Source organism: Clupea harengus, chromosome 10 (assembly GCF_900700415.2).
Source record: "Clupea harengus chromosome 10, Ch_v2.0.2, whole genome shotgun sequence".
NCBI classification, from domain to species: domain Eukaryota; kingdom Metazoa; phylum Chordata; class Actinopteri; order Clupeiformes; family Clupeidae; genus Clupea; species Clupea harengus.
In genome coordinates this window covers 8011498-8038794 of record NC_045161.1, presented here as the reverse complement: position 1 = coordinate 8038794, position 27297 = coordinate 8011498, and the positions used below count along the sequence as shown (strand labels likewise).

At 44.0% G+C, this 27297-nt stretch overlaps 3 protein-coding genes across 5 annotated transcripts in view; 1 reads left to right on the top strand and 2 right to left on the bottom strand.

The window, feature by feature from the left end:
• wwc3 (WWC family member 3) overlaps positions 1 to 10470 on the bottom strand; it is a 48821-nt gene extending 38351 nt beyond the window's left edge. For 2 of the 3 annotated variants that reach the window (XM_012820540.3, XM_031575225.2), the window contains exon 1: positions 10052 to 10469. In XM_012820540.3, coding sequence (XP_012675994.2) covers positions 10052 to 10197 — 146 coding nt within the window. In that variant the 5' untranslated portion in view covers positions 10198 to 10469. Of the gene's footprint in view, positions 1 to 10051 lie in introns of all 3 variants that reach the window. The other variant, XM_031575226.2, reaches the window with a different exon arrangement.
• A 7461-nt stretch (positions 10471 to 17931) lies between these two features.
• cldn33b (claudin 33b) lies at positions 17932 to 19848 on the top strand. Its single transcript, XM_012820529.3, has one exon. It carries the CDS (start codon positions 18611 to 18613, stop codon positions 19277 to 19279), a length of 669 nt encoding a protein of 222 aa, XP_012675983.2. The 5' UTR covers positions 17932 to 18610; the 3' UTR covers positions 19280 to 19848.
• A 4359-nt stretch (positions 19849 to 24207) lies between these two features.
• On the bottom strand, positions 24208 to 27047 carry cldn34a (claudin 34a). The gene is made up of 2 exons (XM_012820519.2): positions 26790 to 27047; positions 24208 to 25737 (listed from the first exon to the last, which is right to left on the bottom strand). Exon 2 carries the CDS (start codon positions 25609 to 25611, stop codon positions 24865 to 24867), a length of 747 nt encoding a protein of 248 aa, XP_012675973.1. The 5' UTR covers positions 25612 to 25737; positions 26790 to 27047; the 3' UTR covers positions 24208 to 24864.
• Between the last annotated feature and the right edge of the window lie 250 nt (positions 27048 to 27297).

Genomic DNA, 27297 nt, shown 5'->3' with positions numbered 1-27297 from the left:
TTGGGAATTTCTCAAAGATTTATCAGAAAAAAAATGCTAACTGTAAACGCTGAATTAACATCGAGTGCATTGAAGTAACTCCCTGGCATGGACTGTGGGACTACACAAACATGTGTTCTGTTGAGGGGGGAAGAAAAAGGAGAGAAATACTTTGCTACTGACTTCTTTGGAGAGACAAAGAATCCCCCTAAATCCTGTACGCTGAAACTGTAAACAAAAAATGTCTACGCGGCAAGTGTATGGGCACTTGAAAATCCATCAGCTGTCACTGTCAAGAGGTCCACTTCTTCCAATTTTGAAAAGTGTTGATTGTCTCCAAAAAAAAACTTGTGGAGGGAAGACATGCTGTTCATTCTTCTTTTGGTCGAAGCACATATGGAAAATACCACAGTGAGGGTGAGGTCGGGACTTGCGTTGCACAAAATACGAATAGCACCATGTTCCAAACGCACCTCATTTAGAAGAGATGCATTTTGTTCAGTTGCTCTCACTAACCCCATAACCCCTGCCCCCCCAACTGCGGGTATTTCCATCCTGGGTGGGCGACCCTGGTGCCGCCTGTGAATGTGTGCCATGTGAAACTGGAGCGTGGGCCCTCCTCGGCCCGTGGCACCGGGAGCCCTCGCCTGGCCTGGCCTGGCCCCTCCGCCGCGCCGCGCCGTGCTACTCGGCCCGCTCCGGCCTCCGGCCGACAACAAAGGCGGGAGTGACATTCCGCCTGCAAATTAAGATGCTCCAAAACAACAGCCCTCTGCATTCCTCGTCGAGAATGCTTTCCCTAAAAATAATATTCCCCTAGTTAAACTTAATTATAGTCGCCCCGGAGGCTGTGTTTTAATGCTTTTGGACTCGCTTCGCCCTCCTCTGCTCTTCGTGGATGGCGAATGCAGTAGCACACAAGGCCTGGCGATTGTCAGCAGTGTGGTTTTGCTGGGGAGACGTTAATAAATTGGCACGCCATCTGCCCAGCCACAGCCCCTTCATGCGGTTTGATCAGCTCCGTATAATATTATGGGTCTGCTTTTACTGGGTTAATTAACCCGCAGCTCTCGTTCGCACAACCTGTTGCTGTGGCAACTTGCGGCCTCGCTGCTGTGGGATGTTTTTTAAAGGGGGGCTCGTGTGGTACTGATGTCATGCCATTGTCTCAGCGGAGGTAAACAGGGGCAGTTTGACCAACACTCACATGGTTACAGATGCACTGGGGGTGAGACAGTCTAGGGGCATGCATATACGCCCACAAACACCACTAACACACCCGCACAAACACACACACGTACAGACACACACACAGGCACACCCGCACAAACACACACACGTACAGACACACACACAGGCACACCCGCACAAACACACACACGTACAGACACACACACAGGCACACCCGCACAAACACACACACGTACAGACACACACACAGGCACACACGTACAGACACAATCGCACAGACACGCACACACACACACAAAGCTCCATCCACACACGCACAGACACGTACACACGTACAGACACACACGCACAGACACACACAAAGCTCCATCCACACACCGGACACATTCCCCGAGGTCTGGATTCCCAGCATTCAATCACAGGGCCGAATTAGCTGTGGGCACATCCTCCCATCTGTCTGCAGCGTGTTCAGTATTGAAGCTTCGGTGACAAAAAGCGCAGCTATTGGCTATTAATGTGCGGCTTTAACATTGCTGTCATGCCCAAAACGTTTACAACTGAGGCCCCCAGGCCAGAAAAAGTCTTGGGCCTGACCTCTGGGAATTAAGAGCATCACATGCGTGACACTAAAAACAACAAATGTGCCGTACACCAAGATAGGCCGGGTCATACATGGGCATGAGCCGATATTGGAAAATGCTCGAACGGCCACCGTTTTTAACTCTGCGCAAAGCTGCAATACGCGCTACAAATAACGTCATGCCACGCCAGGCCAGTCCGATGAATACTGTTACCTCTGTTAGCTCTGCCCAGGAGACACACACACACGCACACACACACACACACACACACACACACACACACAGAAATACACACGGCTCAGTTCAGCCTCCTGTGCACAAGTGCCCCCTTCTAAAAATTCCATTCTGGGTTTAAAAGCAGAGATGCGAAAACAAGTTTGGGAGGAATGCCATTAATGCAAGCCCCCTCTCAGAAGGGGCAGGGAAGCAGCTCCGGCAGCTGAGCATGTCAGGCAGACAGAGACGACGGGCCCTTCCCCTCCTTCTATTATGTTCACCATCTTATGGAAATAGGCCTACTATAAGTAGCATGCCACCCCGGACGGAGCGCGGCGGCATCTCTGTCTCCAGACACATTTAGATCCCCCCATCGCTACTGCATGGGAACCAGCAGGCCCCAGGCTCTGGACGCGCTTCTCCCCTCTCCACACACTAACGCTAAGACCCACCCCTGGTCAGAAATCATTCTGAAGGCATCTCGGGGACAAGATGTGTGAGATTGGTGGTATGTTGGTAGGGAATTGGTGTGTTTGAGCTGTCCACACACACACACACACACACACACACACACACACACACACACACACACACACACACACAGACAAGTGCGCAGACACACCAACTTGGCAAGAGTGTACCTAAGCAAAGCAGGGGGTGGAGGTGGGGTGGGTAAATATTCCGCTTCACGCTTCACCTCCAACATCACCTCTTTCCTCAGACACCGAGGTGTGAGGCCTCTTGAAAAACTAATGCCATGACAAACAGAGCGCACAGCCACACAGAGTTGGCGCAGCGGGTTTGGCACATCCTGCTCGGCTAGCATTCCTGGCATGATTGGCATTACCCGTGAGCAGGCCTACCGGAGTGAGACGTAGGTAGCCAGGGGGGGCAGACTAGCAGGGTTAATTAACACATACCAACCTGGGTGGATTTGACTTCCTGGATCACAGTGTCAGCCATGCTCACTGAGATGACTACAGACCACCACCACCCCCCCCAGTTAGTTTTCTTCCTCACGTCAGCAAAGGGGCTCAAGGGACCCTGATGATCGATGCACTTAAGAGCCAAACATTACATGCCTGGAGCCAATGAGTTTGAGGAAGCCAAACTGATTTCCAACAATGAGGAATTAGTGTGGCTAGGCCACAAGTATGAATCAACAAATCAACAGAAGAATTGTGAATTCTGACAGGTCTAGGAATACGGGACCCATGCCATTTGGACAGTAATATCTCAGAAACCAAAAAAATCTATTTAGGCAAGTAGGAGGTCAACCGGGGTCGGGTTTAAATGTTGTACATGGGAAATGAAGCTAATAAAACTGATTTACAAGTGATTCATTTTGAACATTGGAACGTTCCCGTAATTTGACAAGGCTAAAGAGGAGGAAAAAATAATAAAACTCATCACCTGAAGACTCACAACGCAGCGGCAACGAGCAACCCTGTGTTTGTTGACACTGCGGCAGTTTGGCATTTTTAGGAGTTTCGGAATTGTCTGGCTTCCTGTGTCAGGATCCAGCAGTGAATGCAGGGAGGCAGGGGAAGAGGGAGGGGAGAACATTCTGGACAATGAGGCCTTGGGAAGACCGGAGTGAAATAATAGCAGGATTGCCTGTTAGATCTTCTTCTGGATTTACAAAGCCACCATACATGTAGAAATATCAAAAGTGGAATTTAAAAACAGGTTGTGTATTCAAGTCCAGAGATGTGAGATCAGTATTGTTTAGTGTTGTGTAGATAAAAGGTAGAAATTGTATAAAAACAGGAACAACAACAACCCCCCCACTCCCACAATAGTAATGTCTCTTCTTAGGGAGCAGAGTACTGTGCTAAAACTTCTACTACGACACTCACAACGTATAACAGTGTATGTGGCAATGGCATATTTGCCAGCTTCACTACCCAGCTGAAAACAAGAGTGGCAAAAAAAAAAAAAAAAACACTCCAATAATAAAAACACCTAGAGAAGCAAAACGGCTGCTGGAGCGGGTTGAGGTTTGAGTGCCTGTGAATAACCTTTAGGCGGTGGCAACCCGGCTCCCCCTTTCCAGAATAATTGAATTTGGTGTGCTTTGTGATCACGTATAAAGGGCTCCCTTTGCGGAGCGGCAGGCCGGCAGCGGCCCGTTGCATAACAGAGCTAATAAAGGAGGCTGGCGGCCGAAGCAGAGCGCTAGTGGAGCGAAGCTGGGCTGAGAAGAGTGCAGCTGAGCTGAGCTGAACGCAGGGGCCAGGAGGGGAGGGCAAGGGAGGGGAGAGCCACGTGGGAACTGCCTCTGTTGGGCAGCTTTGTCTGGGGCTGCTGGCGGACAGAAGCCCCCCACCACCACCACCGCCAGCACCACCAGCCCGGGCGTTAGTGTAGGCATGCCTGACATTGTGCTCATTCCTCAGGGACAAAAACCCTCCCTCATCCCACAAAACGTGTTATCTGCAGGGGATTGGTGGTGGTGGTGGTTGGGGTTAGCCTGGCCTGAGAGATACCTTAGACAGTCGTTAGCCTTTACATTGCAAAAGTATGTGGAGGGGGGTCATCTACAATAGTAAGAATTCTACATCTAGTTTAGAGTCTAGAGCTCACCTAGATACAAAATTCCCTTTACAAGGATATAGAAGGATGTTCCACTAAAGAAGTTTTTACTACAAGAAACAAGTTGTTAGGAATACATGACATTCCACACAGATATTAGCGCATTCACATGTAGAGGAGCCACAGAGTGGCAAATTAACGTGTGTGTGTGTGTTTCTGTATTTAGGTATATATCTGCATGTGTGTATTTGTGACTTTGTTCTGAGACAGTGAGAATGAGAAATAGAGTTATAGAGAGGACCGTTATATGCTGGAACGAAGTCCTCTTTCACAGGACAGCTCCAGTGGTTTCCCAGGTGACTGCGTAGTGAATTCACACGCAGATCCCACTTTTCACTACAAGCCGTCACATAGCCAGTGCCACCTAATAAAATCCACCCTCGGCCGTGGGGCCTACGGCACATGCCACCTCTGACGCAGTCACACCAGCGGCCACAGAGCACATCTGACCATCCAGGGGATAACACCAACAAACAATGGTGCTGGACAATTCTTTAGCGAACTGTGGCGGCCAACAAACAACGAAAAGGAAAGGGGAAACAAACAAAAAAAACACTGAAAGCCTGTCCTCACACAGCAGTTGACTAAAAGCAGGCCCCAAAGGCAAGAGCTCAGCAGACCTGTCCCATGACGCCTAAAACGAGTATGGCAACACCAGGACTAATAAACACTGTCTCTCGCTCTCCTTTAAAACAGTTTTCTAGGGAGAAGAAAATGTGCAGGAGGGCAACTGGAAAAAAAAGTAAAATGACCAAGAGTAGCGGGACTTCATGTTTGACTTCTGACATGGAGGGTTGTTTTGCAAAACCGACGTCAGACCAGGGTAAACTGTGGTCACCACAGTTTTGAAACACCAGACACTTGCAAATAGTCAACAGATACCACAGTCCTCTCGTTTAAACCACCTAGAGATAAAACATCTCCGAGACAGCTTGCACTGACAGCGGTCGCCTCGGCAGCCCCTGCCTCCGTGTCTTCCATCACCGCTATGCCAAGTTAGGTTTCCAGGCTGCGGCGGTAACATGAGATTTTGTCAAGAGTCCTATCAGCCGCGAGTAACAAAGGCTGGTAATCATATGACTTTGGGTTGGGGGTTGGAGTGGGGTTGAGGAGGAGGAGGAGGGGGGCGGGGGAAAGTCGTTGAGTAGATCAGGTTTTTCTTATCTAGATTCCAGTCAGCTACTCCGTTCCTTCCAAAACAAAAACAAAAGAGAAAGGAGGCTAGGAGCAGCATCACAATGAAGGCAACCAACACCACAACTGTCCAGTCAAAGCAAAAAAAAAAAAAAGGGCCTGTTTTTGTTTCTCCTTTTCTTTTGAAAAATGAGTACTACAAGGAACTTGTGTGTAGTGAAGAATGTAGCAAGCCTACAGGTATAAGCTGTTCTTCTGTTTGGTGAGCTGTGATCTAGCACTTGCACTAGCAACTCATGAATTACTCTCCCATCAAACTTCAGCATAACGTATCACAGAGGCATTATGCCATGAAAAGACCACAACTTCAGTGGTACACTCACCTCCAGTGTACCCATGCCTCATACCTGACCTCACCTTACCTTAAGGAAATACTCTTATATCACCCCTTGTTTGTTTTCTCCTTTTCTTTCTCTTTTGTTTCCTTTCTCCCTTGTTGCATTTTATTATATGCCTTAGTTGAAAATGCGAATAATAAGCACAAACACAGGAACAAATGAAAGAGTGTAAAAATGAGACGAAACACTGTGCTAAAGAGAACTTTTATGAGGTCAGAAAAGCAATACCAAGATGGCAAACTGAATAATAATAAAAGCCCATAAAAGAAGTGATGATCCCTTTTCACAGATAATCTTCACACATTCTTCCTGGCTAATTCTTGACCCTTAGGGGATTTTGAGGACAAACCTCTTCAAAAACAAAGTCTCTTTCTACTTCTGTGGACTACAGTTTACAGTTCAGCCTACACTGATGTCTTCTGACACACATCACATTCAAATCATGACCAAAGCTACTGTCTGAAACAGCTCAGTTTTTTGACAGTTTTTCCAACACAGTCCAACCCTGGTCTCTATCCATCATTTTGGCTTCTCACAACTTCTCGCAACAAGCAAAGTCTGTAGTGCATGAACTACAGCTATTGTGTGACATGTCATTGCATCGTACTGACCCACCCACGTTTGTGCTCAAGATCTTGCTCATGGTATTAAATTAGCCAAATGATTTGCCAAATTATTAAATTAGCTTTAGTCCATGTGCAGCAGAATTTGCTTGTCATCAATGAGGTTAGGGCCCATGAGTCTACCACATAGCGCATTAGGTACTGGCTATCACCCCATTGCCCACATCTCATGGGCTATTCAATGCCACCGCAACTTCACTCTTTTTACACCATAACTGAGACAGTGCTTGACTGTCAAGGTGACATAGACTGACTGAACTTGAATGGTAAAACACTTGCCAGACCGCTGCATCTAGTCCTCAAATATCAGCTAGTCAGAACAATAGCCTAAGTGACCCAGATATTGCTGTGACATTCAACAAGTCTTTAAAAGGATTACAGGAGCCCCATTAAGAGGTTACTTACCAATCACTTGTCTGTAGGTGGAATGCATGTTACCTACGTGTCTCAAGTAAGCGAGACGAAAACAGATACGTGCCTTCATGACATGCAAATGACATGTCACAAGTGACGTTCCAGAGGAAACTGCCTTGTACACAATCTATACAGCTGGATCAGCCAGGGCAATAAAAAGCTGTGGAATTGTGGATCAAATACTTACATGTAATTCTAAAAACAAATCTACTGAGACCTGAATTGGCCTGAGATTCGAGTTAAAGTACAACTCAAAAGGTCTACAAATTTAGGTCTACACTTTTTCTTTCCCTACCAAATTGCGCTGGTATTTCAGCATGTGCAGGGATTTCAGTATTTAAAATGAAGGTACACTACTGGTAATACCTATGAGTTTTAAAAAACATCCTTCACTTTTGTAGGACATTACAGCACGTAGTCACAGCATCAACCTATACCGTCTCCATGATAAAACCTTCCATAACTCTCATCACTCATGGATACTCTGAGGTGTACACGACCAGCTGAGAGAGGGCACTGTAATCCATTGTCTTGGCTCTGGGCTGCAGGTTAAAAATGTAATACACTTAAGGTACTAAACCTTATTTGTTAAACTGATATTTGTGACATTTGTGTATATATATACATTAAAGTACAACCTGTAGAATTTGAAAGGAGTGGAAAAAAGTGAAAAGTGTGTGCATGGAAACACGTAGACTATCAGTGATTCTTTTTTTTCCCAGGCCCCAGAGCAGTGTCTGGCATTCACACACCTTTTCACAAGCTGTCAATCTAAAGAGGTAATTTACACGAGGTCCTTCTTATGAAAAAAAGAAAACACATTACATTTGTTGCCTTTTAACTTCACTGTCAGTAGAGACACAATAAAAAAAAAACCCTGCCTGTTGTAGCTCGAAGGCAACCCAAACTGACATGCTTGATGAAAACCGAGCTAGCTGATAATCCTCTTCCTCTGAATACAATGGCATTCAATCTACTCCTGACTCGTCATCCTACTGAGGCCCAGCTCGCTCACTCACTCACTCAGAGGTGCTGAAATTGTTGCTCATTGTTTTAAGTCAATGACCACAGCTCGAAAAAAGAACGAGAGCTGTGACCTTGCCAGCGGCAGCAAATCCCTCCCATTGAGCAGAGGCCCGCGGCTCGGTGAGAAGCGGTGTGTTTAAATGGCTCTTGCTGAAAGCCTGGTTTTAGCTCGTTTCTAGGCTGGGGAAAACACATCCTTACGGCTTTCCCACTGGCCCAACTAGCATTCCTCACATATTTGCACATGGAACTCTGGGAGCTGCAGTTCAATTCTCCCATTCATTTGGGCTCTGTTTGCATTAACATTTTGCTATATAAAACATTTTGTTTTCTTTTTTTTTTTTTAAAGCAGGCCATACGCTTTTTATACCCGTCAAATTAATAGTTCAGTTGTTGATCATAGAAAAAGACTACATCCATTTGGCTGTGTGTGAACAGCCAAACAGGAAATCTGGATGGCTAGCAAAACTATTCATGGGTGATGTTGACTCTGTCTTCTATACATTATCCTCCAGCTGAACTCTATACATTAGTCGCATTAATATAATGTCAAAACTCTGTTTGTACATATTGATGACAGGAGACAGCGGCCAACAGTAGGCCAACATCTGTATGACCACACCAATGAGCAAGTAGAACAACAGACAGACACACAGAGGAAATCCCTCTCAAGCTTACATAGCAATGTTACATAAATTAAGGTCAGTGTTTAAGATAAGCACAAACCACATTATGGCACAGACTTACACAATGAAATCTGTTATCCTGTGTCAGTAGGCCTACTGAAGAGAGAAGCAGTTAGGCTACATTGATAAAAAAAACACTGATCAAGACCAAATGGTTATGCGATATCTAGTAGTTCTAGTATATCTAGTAGATGTTTTTGAAGTATTTTTTGAGGTGAAGTGTTTGCATGTTTCATTGGTTTGATTGTACGGGTGGAAGAATGAACGCCTTTGTGATTGGATGTTTTCTTCCTCTTTTGGCCATGTCAAAATACTATTATTCTAGCAGGTTGCTTATAGAAATGTCATCATGTGAAGTCGAATGCAAATCTCCTGGTACTGAAAAGGAGACACTGTGCTTGAAATAGGCCTAGGCTACTCGGCCATATTATAGCTTACATATTCAGAGGGCTTTTTCATACCGGGTCTTCAAATAGCATGAATGATCCTGCTAGGCTACAACTTCAAGACTCTTCGTCTTCCTCTAAGGGATTATTCAAAGGGGCGATAAGGGAAACTAGTTTTAGGAATGATCAATAGAAAAATAACCAAATGACCAGCAGTAGCCCAGTAAAGATGTGGTGGGCAAGTGAGGGGTGGTTGAAAGGGAGCACCACACGTTGCAGATTTTGCGAAGCTGTCCTGACAATCCGTGAAAAAACACCCACCGTCTCCAGTCAACACAGTTACAGTTAAGATCAACTGCACTGACATGTCTCGCTAACAACAGTGAACGAGTTCCCGTACGAACAGTCGCCACAGCGTGCATTTCTCCGCTGAATAAATTCCTTTATGTCATATTTAACCTCTGCATTTTGTTTATAGGCTATATAAAAACATTAGCAGCCAGAGAATAACAAAACTTGAGATATTACCCGTTGGGTGCTTTAATGTTCTTTGTTTACCTCAACCCTTACCACTTAGCACAAAATGTAAGGATTTGGCAAAACAGAGCAACAGTCCTTATCAGTCACAGTATTTGTGGTTTTGGGCAAGCAATCAGTTCTGAACTTCTTTGGCTACTTTCTCATCATCACAAGCCCCCGCCCTCGCGTCGTAGGCTACTCTGGATGCGATTGATTAATGCTTAACGACTTTAATCGACAGCGAAATCAGAGGGGTTTCCCTGATAGAGCAGTGGAGATGTATTGCTCACAGCGAACATTTACCTGTCCCTTGGGTCAATCCAAGAAGTTTGTCGAGTGTTGTGGTCAATGTAAAACACTCTGCCATCGTAATCCCGTGCTTCCTCCCAGCCCGCGGGCAGCGGCAGCTCCGAGCTTTCTCTTCGCTTGTTGCTGCTCACCCACGGCATAGCGTTGGGATGGTTGAGGGGGATATCGCCAGCGCCAGACCCCCTGCGTTTTCTCCAAAAAACAACGACCAGCCTTTTACTGCATTACAAACATTTTCTTTCCGTGGTTTAAACGACGAAAATACTAAATAACTGGATAATAAACAAGCAAGTAAACGACGCAGGCTAGCCTGCATCCACTATCCAAAAAGTTTTGCGGCGTTCTCATGACTCTCAGCGTCGGTCCTCCATGTTTGCCTCTTCGAACATAGGCTACTTCATTCCGTGGTGTCCATATTCGGGCAAAGGATATTTGCATAAGGGGTGCCCACGAGACAGAACGTAGGATTAAAACGAGCCCGCTGGTCCAATAGAGTTAGTCGCATGATTTTGGCGTTTTAGTGGCAGAAGAAAAGGTAACTAGTTTACAGTGATTTAAAAAGAATAGCAGATTGAATTCTCAGGTAGAGTAGTGACATAAACAAAGTATCCATTCTGTATACACATGAAGTATGCAGTTTCGAACGCTTTTATGCTACGTGGTGTTTAAAAAATATTCATTTTTAGGAAAAGGTAAAATGATTGCCTTCGTAAACCTGGTACCAGATGATATTTTATGCCGCACAAATAATGCTATTCAGAAATGTGGAATTAATTTATATGGCCCTGGATTAATTTGATCTTAAACAGGTTTAATATAATGGCTTATAATAGGCTACTACAGGTTCTATTAATACAAATATATTATATAGATCTCACAATGGATTACGATTTGCTGTTGCTGGCTAATAAAACATCTTAGTGACTAGTGTAAGTGCAATGACTAGTGTTTGAGACTAATGTCAGAAGATAAAAATGAATTTGACATAGGAGCGCCCCCCGGTGACTAGTACGCTGCATACAATTAATGTATTGGCCTACCTACAAGTTTGCGCTGTTTCTGTTGTTGCCTCTTCTGTATTCGATTAGATTTTACTTTATGGTCATTGTGCAGAGTACGGGTACAAAGTCAATAAAATGCAGTTAAGCATCTAACCAGAAGTCCAAAAATATAGTATTGTTTATAGATAAAAGTTTATAGGAAAAGTAAGTACTATAGCATAATTTCTACCATATATTATGTACAGTGGAGTTCAGATATGCAAATATTATATATTTTAAAACGTGTATACAGAGAAGTGGACAGATAGAGAGAAAAGAGTGCAAGTGTATGGTTGTGTGTACAGTAAGAACAGCATGTACATGAGGTTAAAAGTATGTAGAGTAAACAACGTGTACAGTTGTGATATGTACAGTAACATTGTTTTAACAGTGTTTGTGGTTCAGTCTGTGCAAAATATGAATAGTGCACATAAAATGTTTATTAAAATACTGTAAACAGTGCAGTGATGCTATTAGAGGGGTTTTGTGGAGGCCAAAGCCTCTGGGGAGAAGCTCTTCCTGAGCCTGCTGGTGCGGCAGCGAAAGCTCCTGCCAAATGGGAGGAGGGGGGGGGGGGTCCATGGTTAGGGTGGGTGACATACTTAATTTTGTTTCTCTTCCTGCTCAGCCAGCGCTTGTGATACATGTTCTTAATTGTGGATAACTGGGTGCCGGTGATCTGTTATACTGTTTTCACCACCTACTTGACTGCTTTACGGTCTGATGCGGAGTAGTTGCCATTTCATAATGAGATGCTTTTTGTGCGCAATCTCTCAATGGTACAGCGGTATAAATCCAACATTATCCTGGGACACAGGTGATCTTCCCTAATGCTCTGTAGGAAGTACAGGCGCTGTTGCCGGTTTATGACCGGGATGGAGGAGTTCAGGGACCAGGTAAAATAATCGGAGATGTCGATGCCAAGGTACTTGAAGCTTGACTGACGGTCTGTGTGGCCGGTAGCCCGCCTGAAGTCCACGATGAGCTTCGATGACCTTAAGCGACAGGTTGTTGTCGGCACACCACGCGGTCAGGTGCTGAATCTTATCCTGGCTTAGAGGCTGTTTCGTCGTCACCTCTAATCAGACCAACCACCGTGGTGTCATCTGCGCACTTGACTATGGTGTTGGAGCGCCTTAACTAGTAGTCATGCAATTAAGAGTGAGCAGCAGGGACGTGCGGTCCTATGAGGCAATCTTGAAAAGTAAAAAAAAAAATAAAAAAAATGATAAAATAAAATAAATATTGATATTTCTCTACTAATCTGTGGTATAGGTGTAATTTCTGCATGATTCCAATCATTTCGAGCATTTTTATAATAAAAATCGCAGAATTCGCTGAATTTGCGCATGTCCTATTCAAATAGACGGGAGAAAACAAGGGACGTGCGGTCAGGTTAGGCACCATGTATTGTCTATGGGAGCTAGTGAGGCAGTGCCTCACCTAGGATTGCGCAATCGCTCCAAACTGGGTTTTGCGCATGCGTGCGCATGCGTAGAACCTTTGAGCTGAGCTCAAAACGCATTGAAAAATCGTGTAGGTGAGGCACACAGTACCTCTGCCTCAACGAAGGGGGCGAGCGAGAGCGCACCTGTCGGGGTTATGCTGGGAAACGTTGATTTTCTTCTACACTTCTACTTCACGGCGAAAATGGAAGATTTTATTGCTAAACTGAAGCAGTTCTCAAAACGGGACTTTCAGTCCAAACGCGAAATGATTAATAATGGGAGACCAATGCCGGAGCTAAAAGGTATGCTTCAAGCGACGGGACAGAAGATAACTCGATCGACTTCTCACATTCAAAGCCAAATTGCTTTGAACATGTTTGGAACCTCAAGAATAAATTTGGTTTTGAACTTACAGCGGCAGCTCCGTTGATTTCCCATTATTAGGGTTCCTCCGTCAGGAGGAAACCTATTGTTATTGTAGGTATTATTATTATTATTCTTGTGCCATTGAAGTCAATGGCAGCCCCTAGAACCGTATGGTAACTTTTTCAGAAATTTGGCACACTCATTAAGGACAGTCCCTTCTTCACTCACACCAAGTTTCATGTCTCCCACTAGACCACACTAGCGCCACCAACGGGTCAAAGTTGGACTTTTGTTAACACTGTAACTTTTGAACCGTTTGACCAATTTTCAAAAATGAGGTACCATTGGATTCCCTGGATCAAGACGAATTCAACACACCCTATGGCGTCAATTTCCGGTTATATAGATTTTCCGCAATTTCCGGTTTTATCAAAAACCTTTGAAAGGCCTCCACTCCTACAATTTTTGTCAAATCTTCTTCAAAATCACCAGAGATGATCTTCAGACCAAGCCTCACAACATTTATCCAACATAATTTTGATCCTCACAACCGTTTGTCCGGTACAGCCACTGAATTTCAGCAGAAAAGCCATCAAACAGGAAGTGAAGTCATATCTCAGCAAATCTTTCAGATATCAACGCCAAACTTGGTATGCACGTGGAAGACACTACAACATGTCCCCATGTGCAAAGGCAACTTCATATCTTCAAAAATGATTGATATAAAGCAGATTGCATTAATCGCTAACGCTAAAATAATGCTTTACACATTTTTCATTCAAAAAGTGATACTCTGATTCAATCACAAGTTCATATGAAGACACTTGAGAATGTTTAGTACACAAATCTGAAAAAAAGTTGACTGTAAGATGAAAAGTAGATTTTTGGTGAATATTTGAAACATGCATGCTTGGCTAATTGCTACCACCATTTCCAGTGTAATGTCTCCCTCTCTCCTCCTTCGCTCCCCGCGCGGCTTGCCCCAGTTCTCACAGACACAAACTTCCACCTGACACACCAAACACTTGGCAAGACGCATACACACCATTTCATGACATTGTGGCCTGACCAAGGCCCCGCCCCCTCCTTAGCTTGAAGCCTTGTGGATCTTGACAGTATTGCATTTCAAATTGAATATCCCATTGGTAAGTCTGCAGCATGGATTTTTCTATACAGTGACAAATTGTGCAGAATATACATTTTTCCCTGGTTCACAAAGTCTCAAGAACCCATAATGTCACCAGCATGGATATTTCTCGACAGTGACAATTTGTGAATAATTTTAAAAAATGTCTTCAAATCAGCCATTGATCCAATTATCTGCCCAATGTTGTGTACATGTATGAAATACATGTCAGTGTCATGTCAATTTTGTAATGATTGGAATGTTGAGGAGGAACCCGCCATTGCTGCCTGCAGCTATATTTTCTGTTGGGATTGTTTTATGTCTATGTGAAGCCATTTAACATCACTCAAGTGGTTGTGATCACTTAGAACCCAAGACTGCTTTTTATTGGTGAGCTGATTTTGAGAAATTAAACTTAAATTGTAGGTAAGTTGTGTTTCCTGATTGCAATGGTTATCCTGTTGCTACGTTAGCTAATTAGCTAGCTAAGGACACTTAATAACCTTACGAGTTAATCGGAAGAGTTCAATTTGCATGAAATGATAGCTGGTTATCTAGCTGATGTTATAGTCTCCTCGATTTAACTCTTAAAATGATAATGGGAAAAGGTAGAAACCCTTAGGGTGCTTGTGCAAATTCGTAAGAAAGAGTTCATATTCAGGAGTTCATATTCATGAGTGCATAATATTTACACATGAGTTCATCACAAGCTAGCAGCTGCCTACTGTATGCACCTTACCTATGTGTGTGTAAAGAATGCTGATATGAAAAACAACCAGTAGTCAATGTGAAAGCTGCCAATTGAATGGTGATCTTAGATACTCTATCGTAAAGGCGCCTATTAACGCCCCAGCTATTAAAAACATTTATAGATCGAAACATCTTTAATCAATCAATCTTACATATTTCAGTAGCGGTGGGTGTCTAGATTAGGACTGGTAACTTGTTTGGATTTCAACTGAAACGTGTTTTCAGTTGTTTTTTTTTCCGTTGTGTAGACCGACACGCAAAATTAGCTGATACAGGAGGTGGAACCCATTAACAGCCTTTCTGTATATATGTCTATAGAAAGCTCACAAATTCTCGTTGCGAAATCGAATTCGTTCAGTTCGTTCCATGAGGGTTTGTACACACAGAAATAAATCGCTGTCTAGTACACTAAATAACGCTGTACTGCAATTTTTTTCACACCTATAAGTTAAATACCCCCTTTGGGTAGGAGCGTATGGTGTTTAAAATCCGTTATCCTGGTTGATATAGAAATCAATATTAAGTAACATGTACCTGCGTGAGGCTGTTAATAGGTTTCGGGCGTTAATAGGCGCCGTTACTAAATTGGGTTTATGTATTTGTAAATTTGACTCTGAAAAAGTCAGTGCCTCACCAGCCACGAACCTCACCGCACGTCACTGGTGAGCAGATGATACCGAAGAGAGCTCAGTGCGAATCCTTGTGGCACGATGGAGTTCGGGGTGGTGGTGGCAAGGGAGAGGTTGTCTGAATTAACAGACTGGGTGATTAAACTGATGTCAGTGATTCCAGAGTCCAGTTGTTAAAGGATGTGCTGATACCAAGCTGGCTGGTGGAGGGGACCACAGTGTTAAATGCTGTCCTGAAGTCAATGAACAGCATTCTGACGTATGAGTTGTGACTATCCAGGTGAGTCAGGGCAGAGTGGAGTTGCCCTTTTGCCCTTAGACAAGCTGGTGTGGGTGCAATGTAGCAGGGAGAGGGGATTTCAAATGTGGAAGAACCACTTGGCGAAGATAGGGGTGAGTGCAACCGGACGGAAGTCATTAAGGGTCGTAGCAGTTTTATATTACTGCAGCAATTATATATCACGGTATTTTATTGGGTCTAAGGAAAATAGCATAGCATAGTGAGGACAAAACCATGAGAATATTTTGTCCTAAATGAAAACACGTTTTGCTATAGTCAAAACTGGTCTATAAGTTTCCAAGTAAGTTTTTTTAGACTAAACTGGGGATGCAAATCATATTTATTGATGCATCAATGTACATTCAGTATATCTCTGTTACGTCGTTAAACTAATAACATCTTGCTTCTTTTCCAGCTGTTCAACTTGGGAGACATATGCACTCTAATGCCCCCATCTGGCTCCAAAGAGATACTGACCATGGACCACGGTGTCAACAGCTATGCATTTTGTGAATTTAGTGTAGAAATTCAAACTCAGTCAGTAAATCTATAATTAGGTGATGCAGAATACATGTAAAGGTTAATGTTTGTATTCGTAAGAAAGAATGTTGGTCAGCTTTGCCCATGCTTCATTCATGTAACAAACAAACAAACAAACAAATAAATAAATCCTGATGTTTCCAAAATAATTTCTCTTAGGCCTCTCTCTCTCATGCCAGTATTTTAAAGCAAGCTTTGTCAAATCATAGTGAAGTTAAGTTAGTCCCATATTGAATCTGAAAGCAGCACATTGGAGTCCTTGTGCCAGCACTTACTGTAAGCTTATAATATCATTGAGCTGTAGTAAATCTCTTGCAGTTAAACCGTTCATTACAGCAGATTCTGTGGGTTAAAAAGCAGACCTCAAAGTAAGTGAAGTTAACTGTTCCAACATGACTACACATAGTTGTTTGGGTTTTCCTTTCAAACGGCAAAATACCAGGCAGCTTCAGTCAAGGAAAGATCGATGTTTGTGACCCATTGCTAATCTGCTGACCTGACCAGTGACATTTCAAAGGTGCCAATTTGTACACATTTTGCTCAGTAACACCAGGTTGTATTGTTCCAATGTAATCTCTTGTAAATCCAATGAAGGGTGGTCATACATGTTAGAGATTTGTTGACACGCAAAGAAATGCTTAGTGTAATTCACTGCAATGCTTGTAAGTCTGCATGCAAGAATTGGACTCTATGGAAAACAACGAAATAACTGTTTTTGTAATGGCACTCACCCATCGTGTGACATTGAAGATCTTTTGAAAAAAGTTGTTGAAATATTGAAATGATAAGGTTCCAGAATTATGACTAGACCTAATACAAATATTATGTTAGAAGCACAGACTGAATTAATGGATTAATGTGTTTGTGTACATGTGTGTATGAGGATAAAAGTATTAACAAATGTTCAAAGAGAACAAATGTGATGATGACGTGTGTCTCTCTGTGTGTGTGTGTGTGTGTGTGTGTGAGAGAGAGAGAAAGAGCAAGAGAATGAGTGGGAGAGAGGGATAGTTTGCATGTTTGATGGAATTTTTTCATGTCATTAATTTCTTTCCCAGCCTCCTACTGTCGGACATTGCATTTTGCATGCACAATACATACTTTTGTTTACACACACACACACACACACACACACACGCTCCTCAATCACATGCTTCCAAATGCCTCCATTCCCAGCACACTGTTGCCACTGCACATGAAAGGTAGGACTGACATTCCCTCAAATAACCCAAGCTGAAAGTGTGCTGTTTTTATGTAGTTTGCACTGTTTTGCAGGACTTCAGTCTTACAATTATGTTGTACAGGGCAAGATTCTGGTATATTTTTTATTTATTTTTTTTGCTTTGTCTCAGTATCACATTAGACTTGCACGTGGTAATTGTAATGGCAAGGACAAGGGCAAAATTGCTGCAACAGAACAACATTCTTAAATTATTACAGTGACTGCCTGTTTGTGTTTTTTTTCAGTCTGAAGTTTTACAGAGCATTTCTGGTTGAAATTAACCACTGAATCAAATAAAGCACGTGCTTCACTGTGGTAAGCAAGCATCAAAGACTCCTTGGTGTGATGCACATTGCAAATTTGGCATGCTCTCCTTAGGAGGGCTATTTTACACTCACTGGAAAAGCTCTCTCTCTCTTTCCTTCTCTCTATCTCTCTCTCTCCCTCTATTTCTTTCTGTCCACCTCTCTCTCACTCACTCTCACTTTTGTCTTTTTTGAATGGTGTGCAACAAGCAAATAACTTCAGTGTAGTTTCCTTCACCCATGGATTCCTTCATTCGGTGTCTTCTGTCCTTTCACTGGTGATGTACCCCCTTTAACAAGAGACAGAGAACAGAATGGACAAACATGCAAACAAGGAAGAGTGGTAAACCAAACACAATCCCTGTCTCCTGTAATGACAACAATCTGCATTTTAATAACATCCTGTCTGCAGTTTAATGGCATCCCATGTGGCCGCCTGTGTTAGGAGAGCTTCAACTATGAGGGGATATGAGCGAGCAAAGCGCTGATTGGCTGAACACAGCCCACACAACTCCCCCCAGGAGTCAGCAACAAGAGGGCAGGGAGTAAAATGTCAAAGTGTCCCTTACCTCCTCCTCTTCCTCCTCCTCTTCCTCCTCCTCCTTGCCACTCAAGATGAAGTGCCGCTCTCTTGGAGACGACTGACAGACAGACAGTGGAGGGGCTGAAGTGAGCACTGGGGTCAGGGACTGAGACAAGCCTCTTTTTCCTTTTTTTTCTCTCTCTTCATTTCTCTCCTTCCCTCTCAGTTCTTTCCCTTCTTCAAAGCCCAGAGGAGAGCTCTTGAGGTGCTACCCAGGCGAGCAGGAACACTGCAAGTCATCCACCTGAAGGGCACGCTGCGACCATGGGTAACCCGTGCGTCTGTGCTCTGGAGCTTCTGGGAGTGCTGGTGGGCTCCCTGGCCTGGTTCTGTTCCCTGGCCACCACCCTCATGCCCCAGTGGCTGACGCTGTCCACCGAGCTGCTGCCCACGGAGAGCTTCGAGCAGGGCCTGTGGGAGACGTGCGTGGTGCAGGAGATGGGGGGCCTGGAGTGCCGGCCGTACGACAGCATCCTGGGTCTGACGGCCGACATCCAGATGGCGCGTATCCTCATGTGCCTGTGCCTGAGCACCAGCATGCTGGGGCTGCTGGTGGCCGTGCCGGGGCTCAGCCAGATCAAGAGCTGCCCGGGCGAGGACGGCCAGTGCGCCAAGCGGGCGCTGAAGATCATCGCCGGGGTGCTGTGCATGGTGTCCGGCGTCCTAGGGCTGGTGCCCGTGTCGGTGGCGGCACACACCACAGTGGTAAAGTTCTTCGACGAACGCGTGCCCGAGGTGATCCCGCGCTGGGAGTTCGGTGACGCCATCTTCATCGGCTGGGTGGCCGGCTTCCTGCATGTGATCGCCGGGGTCCTGCTCATCACGTCCATTCCTAGATCACACAGAGGCCAGGCGCGATTCACGCAGCACCACCACAGACAAGAGGTCAGGACTATCCACAGCCCGGCCAGAAAGCATTCCGAGTATGTCTGAGCCGTTCCAGCTCCCAGTCCTTCCCAGGGAGGGGGAGCCTTAAGCCTAGATCCAGCATGAAGTTTTTTATTGAACTGAAAGACGAAATACTAAATATTATCAGTTCACACGAGTTCAAATCACAGTTGTTATCTTAAACCAAAGAAATTGGAGTGATTGCTGATGTATTTCTGAGGACAGCACCTCTGTTTTTGGATCAGTGTTAATGTATAAACCTGACACCAGGACTGAAAACAGATTTTTTTTTTCTGTCAGGTAATATTTCTTTTTTTTTCTACTCTCACTGCATGCATTTCATCTAGTAAATAGTCACATATAGATACAAATGTATGTTATCATAATGAGCAGCAGTATAAAGCTAGTAGTTTACTCACCATCCCAAGCCTGTGAATGGTTCATTGACTATGTAGAACCTCGATCTTTATTCTTACGAAGTGTGAGTTTTATGATGAACTTGTGTTTTCTTAGACATCCCACATATATATCCAGTCCATATTTTATCCAATCTGACGAATGGAAGAGGACAGAATGACTGATTACTGATATAATTGACTGGATTGTACTGTATCAGACTGAGACATCTCTAGAAAAAAACATGATAGTGTGATCATTGTTTATATATATATATATATATATATATATATATGGATGTATATTGTAATGACTGCACTGTAATTAAGACTCATACTAGAGCCACCACGATTTCATAGCAACCACACGTACACACTTTACAGACTCAAGCAAACAAGCACACAGACACAGACACACACAAGCACAATGTGTCGTGGTTTGTAAATGAAAAGTGAAATGTTTGCTCTGTATGAAAATACTGATTTATAAGGACTTGACTGTTTAATTGGAATATTGACTTTTAATGTACATCCTTTGTCTGTTTGTATAAAAGTTCAGTTCTTATTGAACACTCAAGCGTATATAATCACTATCACTAAGTGTATATAATCGTAACATTGTTTAGGGGCATAACTAAATGTATTTGGCATGATTGAGCTGCAACCACTTAGTCTTGCATGCACTCTGTCAAGCTTGGTGAAGGAAAGCAACCTCTTAATGCCAAATACAACAGGACAACTTAACTTCAAGTGGGTCTTTAAGTAGATCTAACTCTTACTCACCAGCTGTTACTACAGTTTAATTTCTCTGGCTCTCCAACAGAATCATTTGACTTTGCACATTCACAAATAAAAGTCATAAACATTGTCCATGAAAGTCTTGATGTGTAAGACACCTAAATGTGACCAAGTACAACCCAATATAAATGAGATTATTTACTGGAAACATTCTGATGAGAATATGAGCGAACCCGTCAAGGCAGAGAATGTCATATGAAGGATACAGTCAAACAGTTGTTTCAAAAGTGTCCTTGCTGTTTTGTGAAGAACTCTTGAGCCTAATTGCCTCTGATTTCCCCCTCATCAGTCACCAGGATAAGCTGCATTTAACGATCGCTCTAACGAGCAGCACGTCCTGTGAAGAATGCAGGACAGACTGCCCCTCCACCTTCTCCTCAATATAATTACACAAACCTGCCAAGGTCGGAGGGTTAGACAGCTATTTCCTTCTCTTCTCTCTCCCCCTCTTCGTCTGTCTCCCCTCCATCCAAAGGACATTGACAAAATGTTCATTGTATTCTCTGTTTAGGCTACGCACTTGTGTACAGTATAATGTCTTTGTGCTACCATGTCATGTGGAACGGTTTTTCTTCTGACCATTCTGTCAATGGGATGCACCTGATATTAGATCAATATTGATGGAAAAGGTGTTCGGCAGCACAAGGTCAACAATCTAGTTCTGTGAACTTTCTTTATGTGTTTTTATGTGGAATTTACTAATGTGTGACATTTTGAGGGCTTGGTCTTTGAGACAGCATAACCACAAATGTCTGAACATTGTCAATTATGGACTGTGGATGAATGTTTGGCTGCTTGATTTGACTTGACCATTCAAGCTGATTTAACACATCATCACCGAACCAAAATACATGGGGGATAGAAGCCGCAAAAACTGCAAACCAACATGACAAGCTCTGTCCAACCAGCGACGTCCCCCGTGTGTCCTGGAGACCTCCCGACGCCACTCAGCCAGATGGCCCATTAGGACGCACCCGTTCGCCTTCCTGCTGATAGGAGCTGCTGCATCGCAGCAGTATGATTGCCAAAAATTGTGTTTATGTGTTCTTTGTGATTAGGACCCCTGAATCCGACTGCTTGGGGGACTGAGAGCTAGTTGGCGTTGACTAAGAGCTGTGTGGATGGGAAATGGCACGACTCCATCCCACTTAAGACGCTGTAAACAAATTATAGAGTGGCATTTGACAGCATAATATAAAATGGTATCGCATAAATCTGACAGATTCCATTGTAATCAATTCCATTATGTTCACCCGCTTGGTGACCATCTGTTTCTCCTAAAGAAAATAAACTACCAGCGATGAAATTTGCTCGCTCTGTAATTCCTGTCAACTGGGTAATTAAAGTGCAACCACAAGGTCAGCGTGATAAAAGTCCACCCACCAAGTCTGTCTTCTTGTGTGTTAGCATCAAACATTTCTTAATTAGATTCTGAGCGACTGCTATCACAGTGGCAGTTTCAAGCCCTGAGGTCACGGGATGCCCATGGCGGGGGGCCTCTGAGGCCAACTGACAGACTGGCGAAAAGGCTGGAGAAAGCGTTGGCATGCCAGAGTGGTATCTCTCCGTCAGAGAAGCCAAACGGACATTAATGATGCGTGTTGGCTCCTGCCCAGGGCCTAATGGTCATACCCCTCACACATCCTCTGCATTCCTCTCAGGCTCCTGGTTTATTCCGTCCCCTCCATCCTCTGTCAGGATTATGTGCTCTACGTGTGCATTTGGGAAGGAGCTTTATTAGTATGCACTAAGTGTGTACTTTTCAGGTTATTATTATGATGTATTTAAAGAGTCATTGCAATCCACGTTGTTACCTTAGGTCAATGATCAACAAAAGTAAATGACAGTCGTAAACTGTGTTGCTGAGAGTGACGAGAGGGTTATTGTTATCCATCTTCCTATCTCCTGAGGGATAACAGTGTGATCTACCGGCGATAATGTTTTCTCCATATCTTGAGGAACCATCTCACCCCAATCTTTACAACAAATTTCACTCCTTGCCTTTTTTTCCGTTGTATTTCACAAACATGGAAAGGCTATTAAGTAATGCGTAGGAAGTAATAATGTGGTACATAAGAAGTATTTTTCTTCCAACTCAATTTTCCCACGAATGAAAATAAATTGCACCACAACCACGATTACCAGGAGACAGTCCCTACCACAGCCATGATTGCCATGAACTATAGTCTTTACCACAACCATGATTACTGTAATGGTCTCTGATATTATATCTGAATGGATAAGGAGTTGGTGAGTCAACCATGATACAATCGATTCAACCCTTGGACCACTGGAGACATATCTTTGAAGATGTAATAATGAGTGAAGAAATAGATGCCTGTGAATCATTCACCACACCATGTTGTCCATACTGTTGCATAAGGAAAGATAAAAACAGGAGGGAGAATTTACACTGAAAGTCACTGAATGGTATTTCTCTTTCTGTGCCCTGCTCCAACTTTAGCACTCTTCCTCAAACCTCCTTGCAGTTGTGTTTTGGTTGGTGTAGCACACGGTGACTCCTCAGTCAAAACTTTCCAGGTTCCTCTGAAGTGCCACAGTTGTCAGCTTTCGTTTCATTCGTACCACATCATAGTAGCGCTGACGTCAGTACCAGGCCTGCCAGGTCCATTCACTCTGAGCGGAGCTTGGGCTGAACAAGCTCTTTTGTTCTGGGCCAGACCACCCCCGGTGCGGGGCGAGAGAAGACCTGTGGGCTCGGCGTCTCTGGGCAACAATCACAAAGTTGTGATGGAGGCTCCGTTCTGCCCCAAGAGCTTCACAACGGGCCTCGCCACTGTGCCAACAACAGCCTCCACTCACTGTCACGAGAGTGAAATACCTCAGGCCCGTGAGAGAGGCCCTGAGCTGGGCAGAGGAGGAGGAGGAGGACGGGAGGATGCCTCAGTCTCACTGTCTGTTTGTAGGTTCTGTGTTTGGACAATGAAACCCCAAATGTTTTGAATAAATCAGACTATTTTGTTTTTTTGGAAGAAGTGAAGATGACAGGGCAGAGAGCATGAGACTAGCTCATGATTTGTTGGTGTAAATTGCCTTTTGTCTACTGGCTAGCAATAGGTGACAAAAATAAACTAAACAAAAAACTTGCAAAATGCACCATGATTTATAAACTTTAGAATTCAGAACTTTAATTGCCACTATTATAATAAAACTCGAGGGATACAATACATTATTTATGATGGGACAAACACCCTGATGAGATTCATTTCAAAGAAAACTGTGCAGTAGGCACATCAGTGTGCCAATTCCCCACTGGATATCAAATCAATTTTAATTAGCAAGAAATAATTTCCCCTCATTGTATGATCCAGGGGATTAGGTGGTTTTGTAACAACAGCAAATCATGTACTTCTCACAGGGCTTGCTGTCGAAATTAATATTTAATTTTGATAAGATTACATTTTGGCACGCTTGAAAACAGGAGTCGATGAGGGCCAGCGGAGGGAAAAAATCCCTAACAAGAGCCGGCATCACACAGGGAGTCCCTGGCAGAGTTCATTATGCTCCCCAGCAGGGCACACAGCAGCCTGCAGGGGGCTCTTTGGTAATTGTGCTCACCTTACCAGCGCTGTACCCCTTCTTTCCGGTTTCAAGATTATATCAGCGATACCAATCATAGACATGTATAGGTCTATGATACCAATGGTGACAGCAGTAACGTTGATCCGGTGTGCTGTGCGGATGGGGTGAAACTCTGCGTGTCAACAGCATCATCCGGACTCAAGACTGACATTTATAAGAACGAAGACGAAGAAATGGTTCAGAGGATACATTCAAAAATCTATATTTGAATATTACCTTGGATAACGGACGCAGTGCATAAACAATATACAGTTCCACATTAGATTTACAATGTTATGTACATTCTTTTCCATAACAATAAACTTTTGTCTGGATCTGGAATTAACCTCCAGACAGGAATATGAACCAACACTTATTACAATCAGCAGACAAACAATAGGCATACGTGCTTCTTCCCTGATGGGAATACAATGTCCCTCTAAGCAAATGAGCTCTCAGGGAACTCATGGTTCTGTCAGAAGTGAATTACATTCCCTTTATTTTGTATTATCAACTGATTACTAGTTTGTATTCTTTCTGAATGAAATAAATACATTTGAGAAAAGGAGATTGATAGTCCTGTATTGAACAGCATCAGGTAATTAAATGTAACATGTCATTGAAGGAGCTAAAGAGTTACATATCTTTTAAGGAGTGTTCGAGAATGTACTGATCCATTCAAACATCTGCTATTATAAATCTGTGCATGCAAGCAAGCAACGTATTCAGCAGTCTTTCACATCTGAAGTCCATTATTGCAAATAGTGGCGTGATTCATTTTAGCCTTCACAGCTTTCATTCAGCAAGTCTCAACCACTGAGGTTCTCCATTGCTATCTGGAGCTGAAGGTGAGGATCAGGGGTTCTCCTCTAGTTCAAAGGCTGGGTTTACCTCCCCCTTATTGGGACCACTTTCTGAGATGGGGCTGAGGCCCACGGACGGCTGAGACTTTGAGTCAACCAAGTGACCATTAGTCTCAATGCTGGTCTCAGCCTTCTTTGGGTACCTGTAGCACAGGAAGAGCAGTCCACCGCAGGCGATCATGATTGATGCTCCAATGCCAACCCCGATGGCTGAGCCTATGCCCTGGCTCGACGGGGCTGGGGGAAAGTCGTACTCCGGGGGGAAAGCGATGGTGTGGTTGTTCAACACTGCCGCCGTGGTCAGGCACAAGGGCACGAGAGCACTCGTTGCTGTGAGCAAGTAGAGAGTCCCTGCAGACCAGAAGGTCAAGTTTATACTGCGTCTCTTCCCCAACCCAAAGTAGACCTTCCTCATGGCACACCCGCCGACTACATTCCCGAGGAGGCCCACGGCCACGGCCATCATGATGAGAATCTGAGCCAGGACCATCTCCACAGGAAGGAAGGAGTCTGTGACGGCCAGGGCCCTGCAGTACTCCGCCGTGTTCATGGTGTGAGTGTAAAAACATGCCCGCCACACCCCCACCCAGGCCACCCCGGAGGTGATGACCGACCTGTCGGACACGTACCACAGCCTCCATTCATTGATGCCAGCACTGCAAAGGATCATGAGCCATCCCACGGCTCCCATCGCCAGGCCCAGGAACTGCAGGTGAGCCGTGTGGGCTAGGTACGCCATCACGCAAGCCCGGGTTCAGGAGAAGAGCACTAGCTACTGGAACCAGAGGCCTGAAGATCACTCACTCGCGCTCTGAGTCGAGGCTGCTGGGCCCCACAAGCAATGAGGACTTCATGGGGACTGAACCTAAAGAAAGAGAAAGGAGAGCAAGAGAGAAGAATAGAGATCTCTTGAGTATATGCGAGTTACACATGGAAAGAAAGTTACACAAGAAAGAAAGCATTTTGTGTACCTATATTGGACGGAAAATATGGATGCATTGCATAGCTGCATTGTAGTCAGCATTCTACTGGAATTGCGTTTTGAATATGGAAAAAGTTCACCAGACTGTTTTACTTCTCTATCCAAACTAAAAAAGGGGAACATTGGAAGGCAACTGGTTTGTAATCAAACAATGATCTTAGTTCCTCATAAAAGTGAGACTGCACTTACTAACTCTGTGTACTGAACATACTGATTAACGACGATACAAGGCAACTTTCAGTGAATGTCTCACAACATTCCTGTGTGAAACCACACATCTACCATAGCCAGCAGTAAAATCAGAGAGGGGAGGTGGGGGGCAGAGAGAAGCATTGCATGACTGACTGCACACCTGGGGTTCAGGAATGCCTTAAGCTAAACCTGAGAGGTCATTTACTGTAACCCTAGCGCTCCGACACGATGAGTTGGAGATGGGGGAATTGTAACGGTGTATTAACTCTTCATGTACAGTACAACTCCAATAAGATGGAGAACCATGGAACACTATGGCGTACTTCAAGGAGAATAATGACCGTCTTGGCTGGAAATATCCCTTTTTCACCTCAAAGCAACTTTACAATCATATGTCAAATCTACTGAGGAATATTTGTAGATTTAGTTACATTCACAACTGAGATGTTCTAATTATGGTCGATTCAGACCACTATCTGAAACTCCATGTCCAAGAGGACATTATCTGAAGACTCTTATCACCTTTACTAGCAGGTTAGAACAACTAGTACTGACGGGGCAAAAGGACAATACTAATAATCATTTTTACACCAGTTTTTTAGGCTACACTTCTCTGATAATGTTTGAATAATACACATTGATTGTCAGGAATGGGTTGCATCAAAGGTTTGGGGGGGGGGAAACAATATAACCGCACCTAAGCAGGAAAAAGAAGTGCAAAGATAATATGAATATGACTGTACCTTTCACAGCATGGAGGTCTTGAATCTCAGCAGTGACAGGCAGCTGCTACCAGAACAGCAGGACGGGAGGTAAACAGAACCACCTGTTGCTTTCACTGCCGCAGTTAGACAAAGCACCTATCCAATGTTACACGCTCAGAGTAAATAAAGCCTGGGTTAATGATTGACTTACCATTAAACACACCACTTCAAGGGGGCGGGGAGTGGTGTCCAGCAGCATCAGATGATCAGTATTAGTAACTTTACTTCTGCTCTTCCCTACAGCAGTATACATGACGTCGCATGTTATGATGAGATCAATTTAGATATTAAATGGTCCGACATTCAAATGGTCCGATTTTGGTAAACGTGTACACACACTTGAAAGACAACTACGACTGCACAGTCAGTTTTACAACCAGGCGTGTCATAAACATGTCAAGGTCTCGTTCACCTTGGCTTAAGGAAAGTCTCAAAGAAATAGTTAAATATTATACCACCTCATTGTACTGTACTGTGTAGTGTGGTA

Coding starts and splice junctions, on each gene's coding strand:
- cldn34a (XM_012820519.2), bottom strand. CDS start 25,611: ATGGCGTACCTAGCCCACACGGCTCACCTGCAGTTCCTGGGCCTGGCG.
- cldn33b (XM_012820529.3), top strand. CDS start 18,611: ATGGGTAACCCGTGCGTCTGTGCTCTGGAGCTTCTGGGAGTGCTGGTG.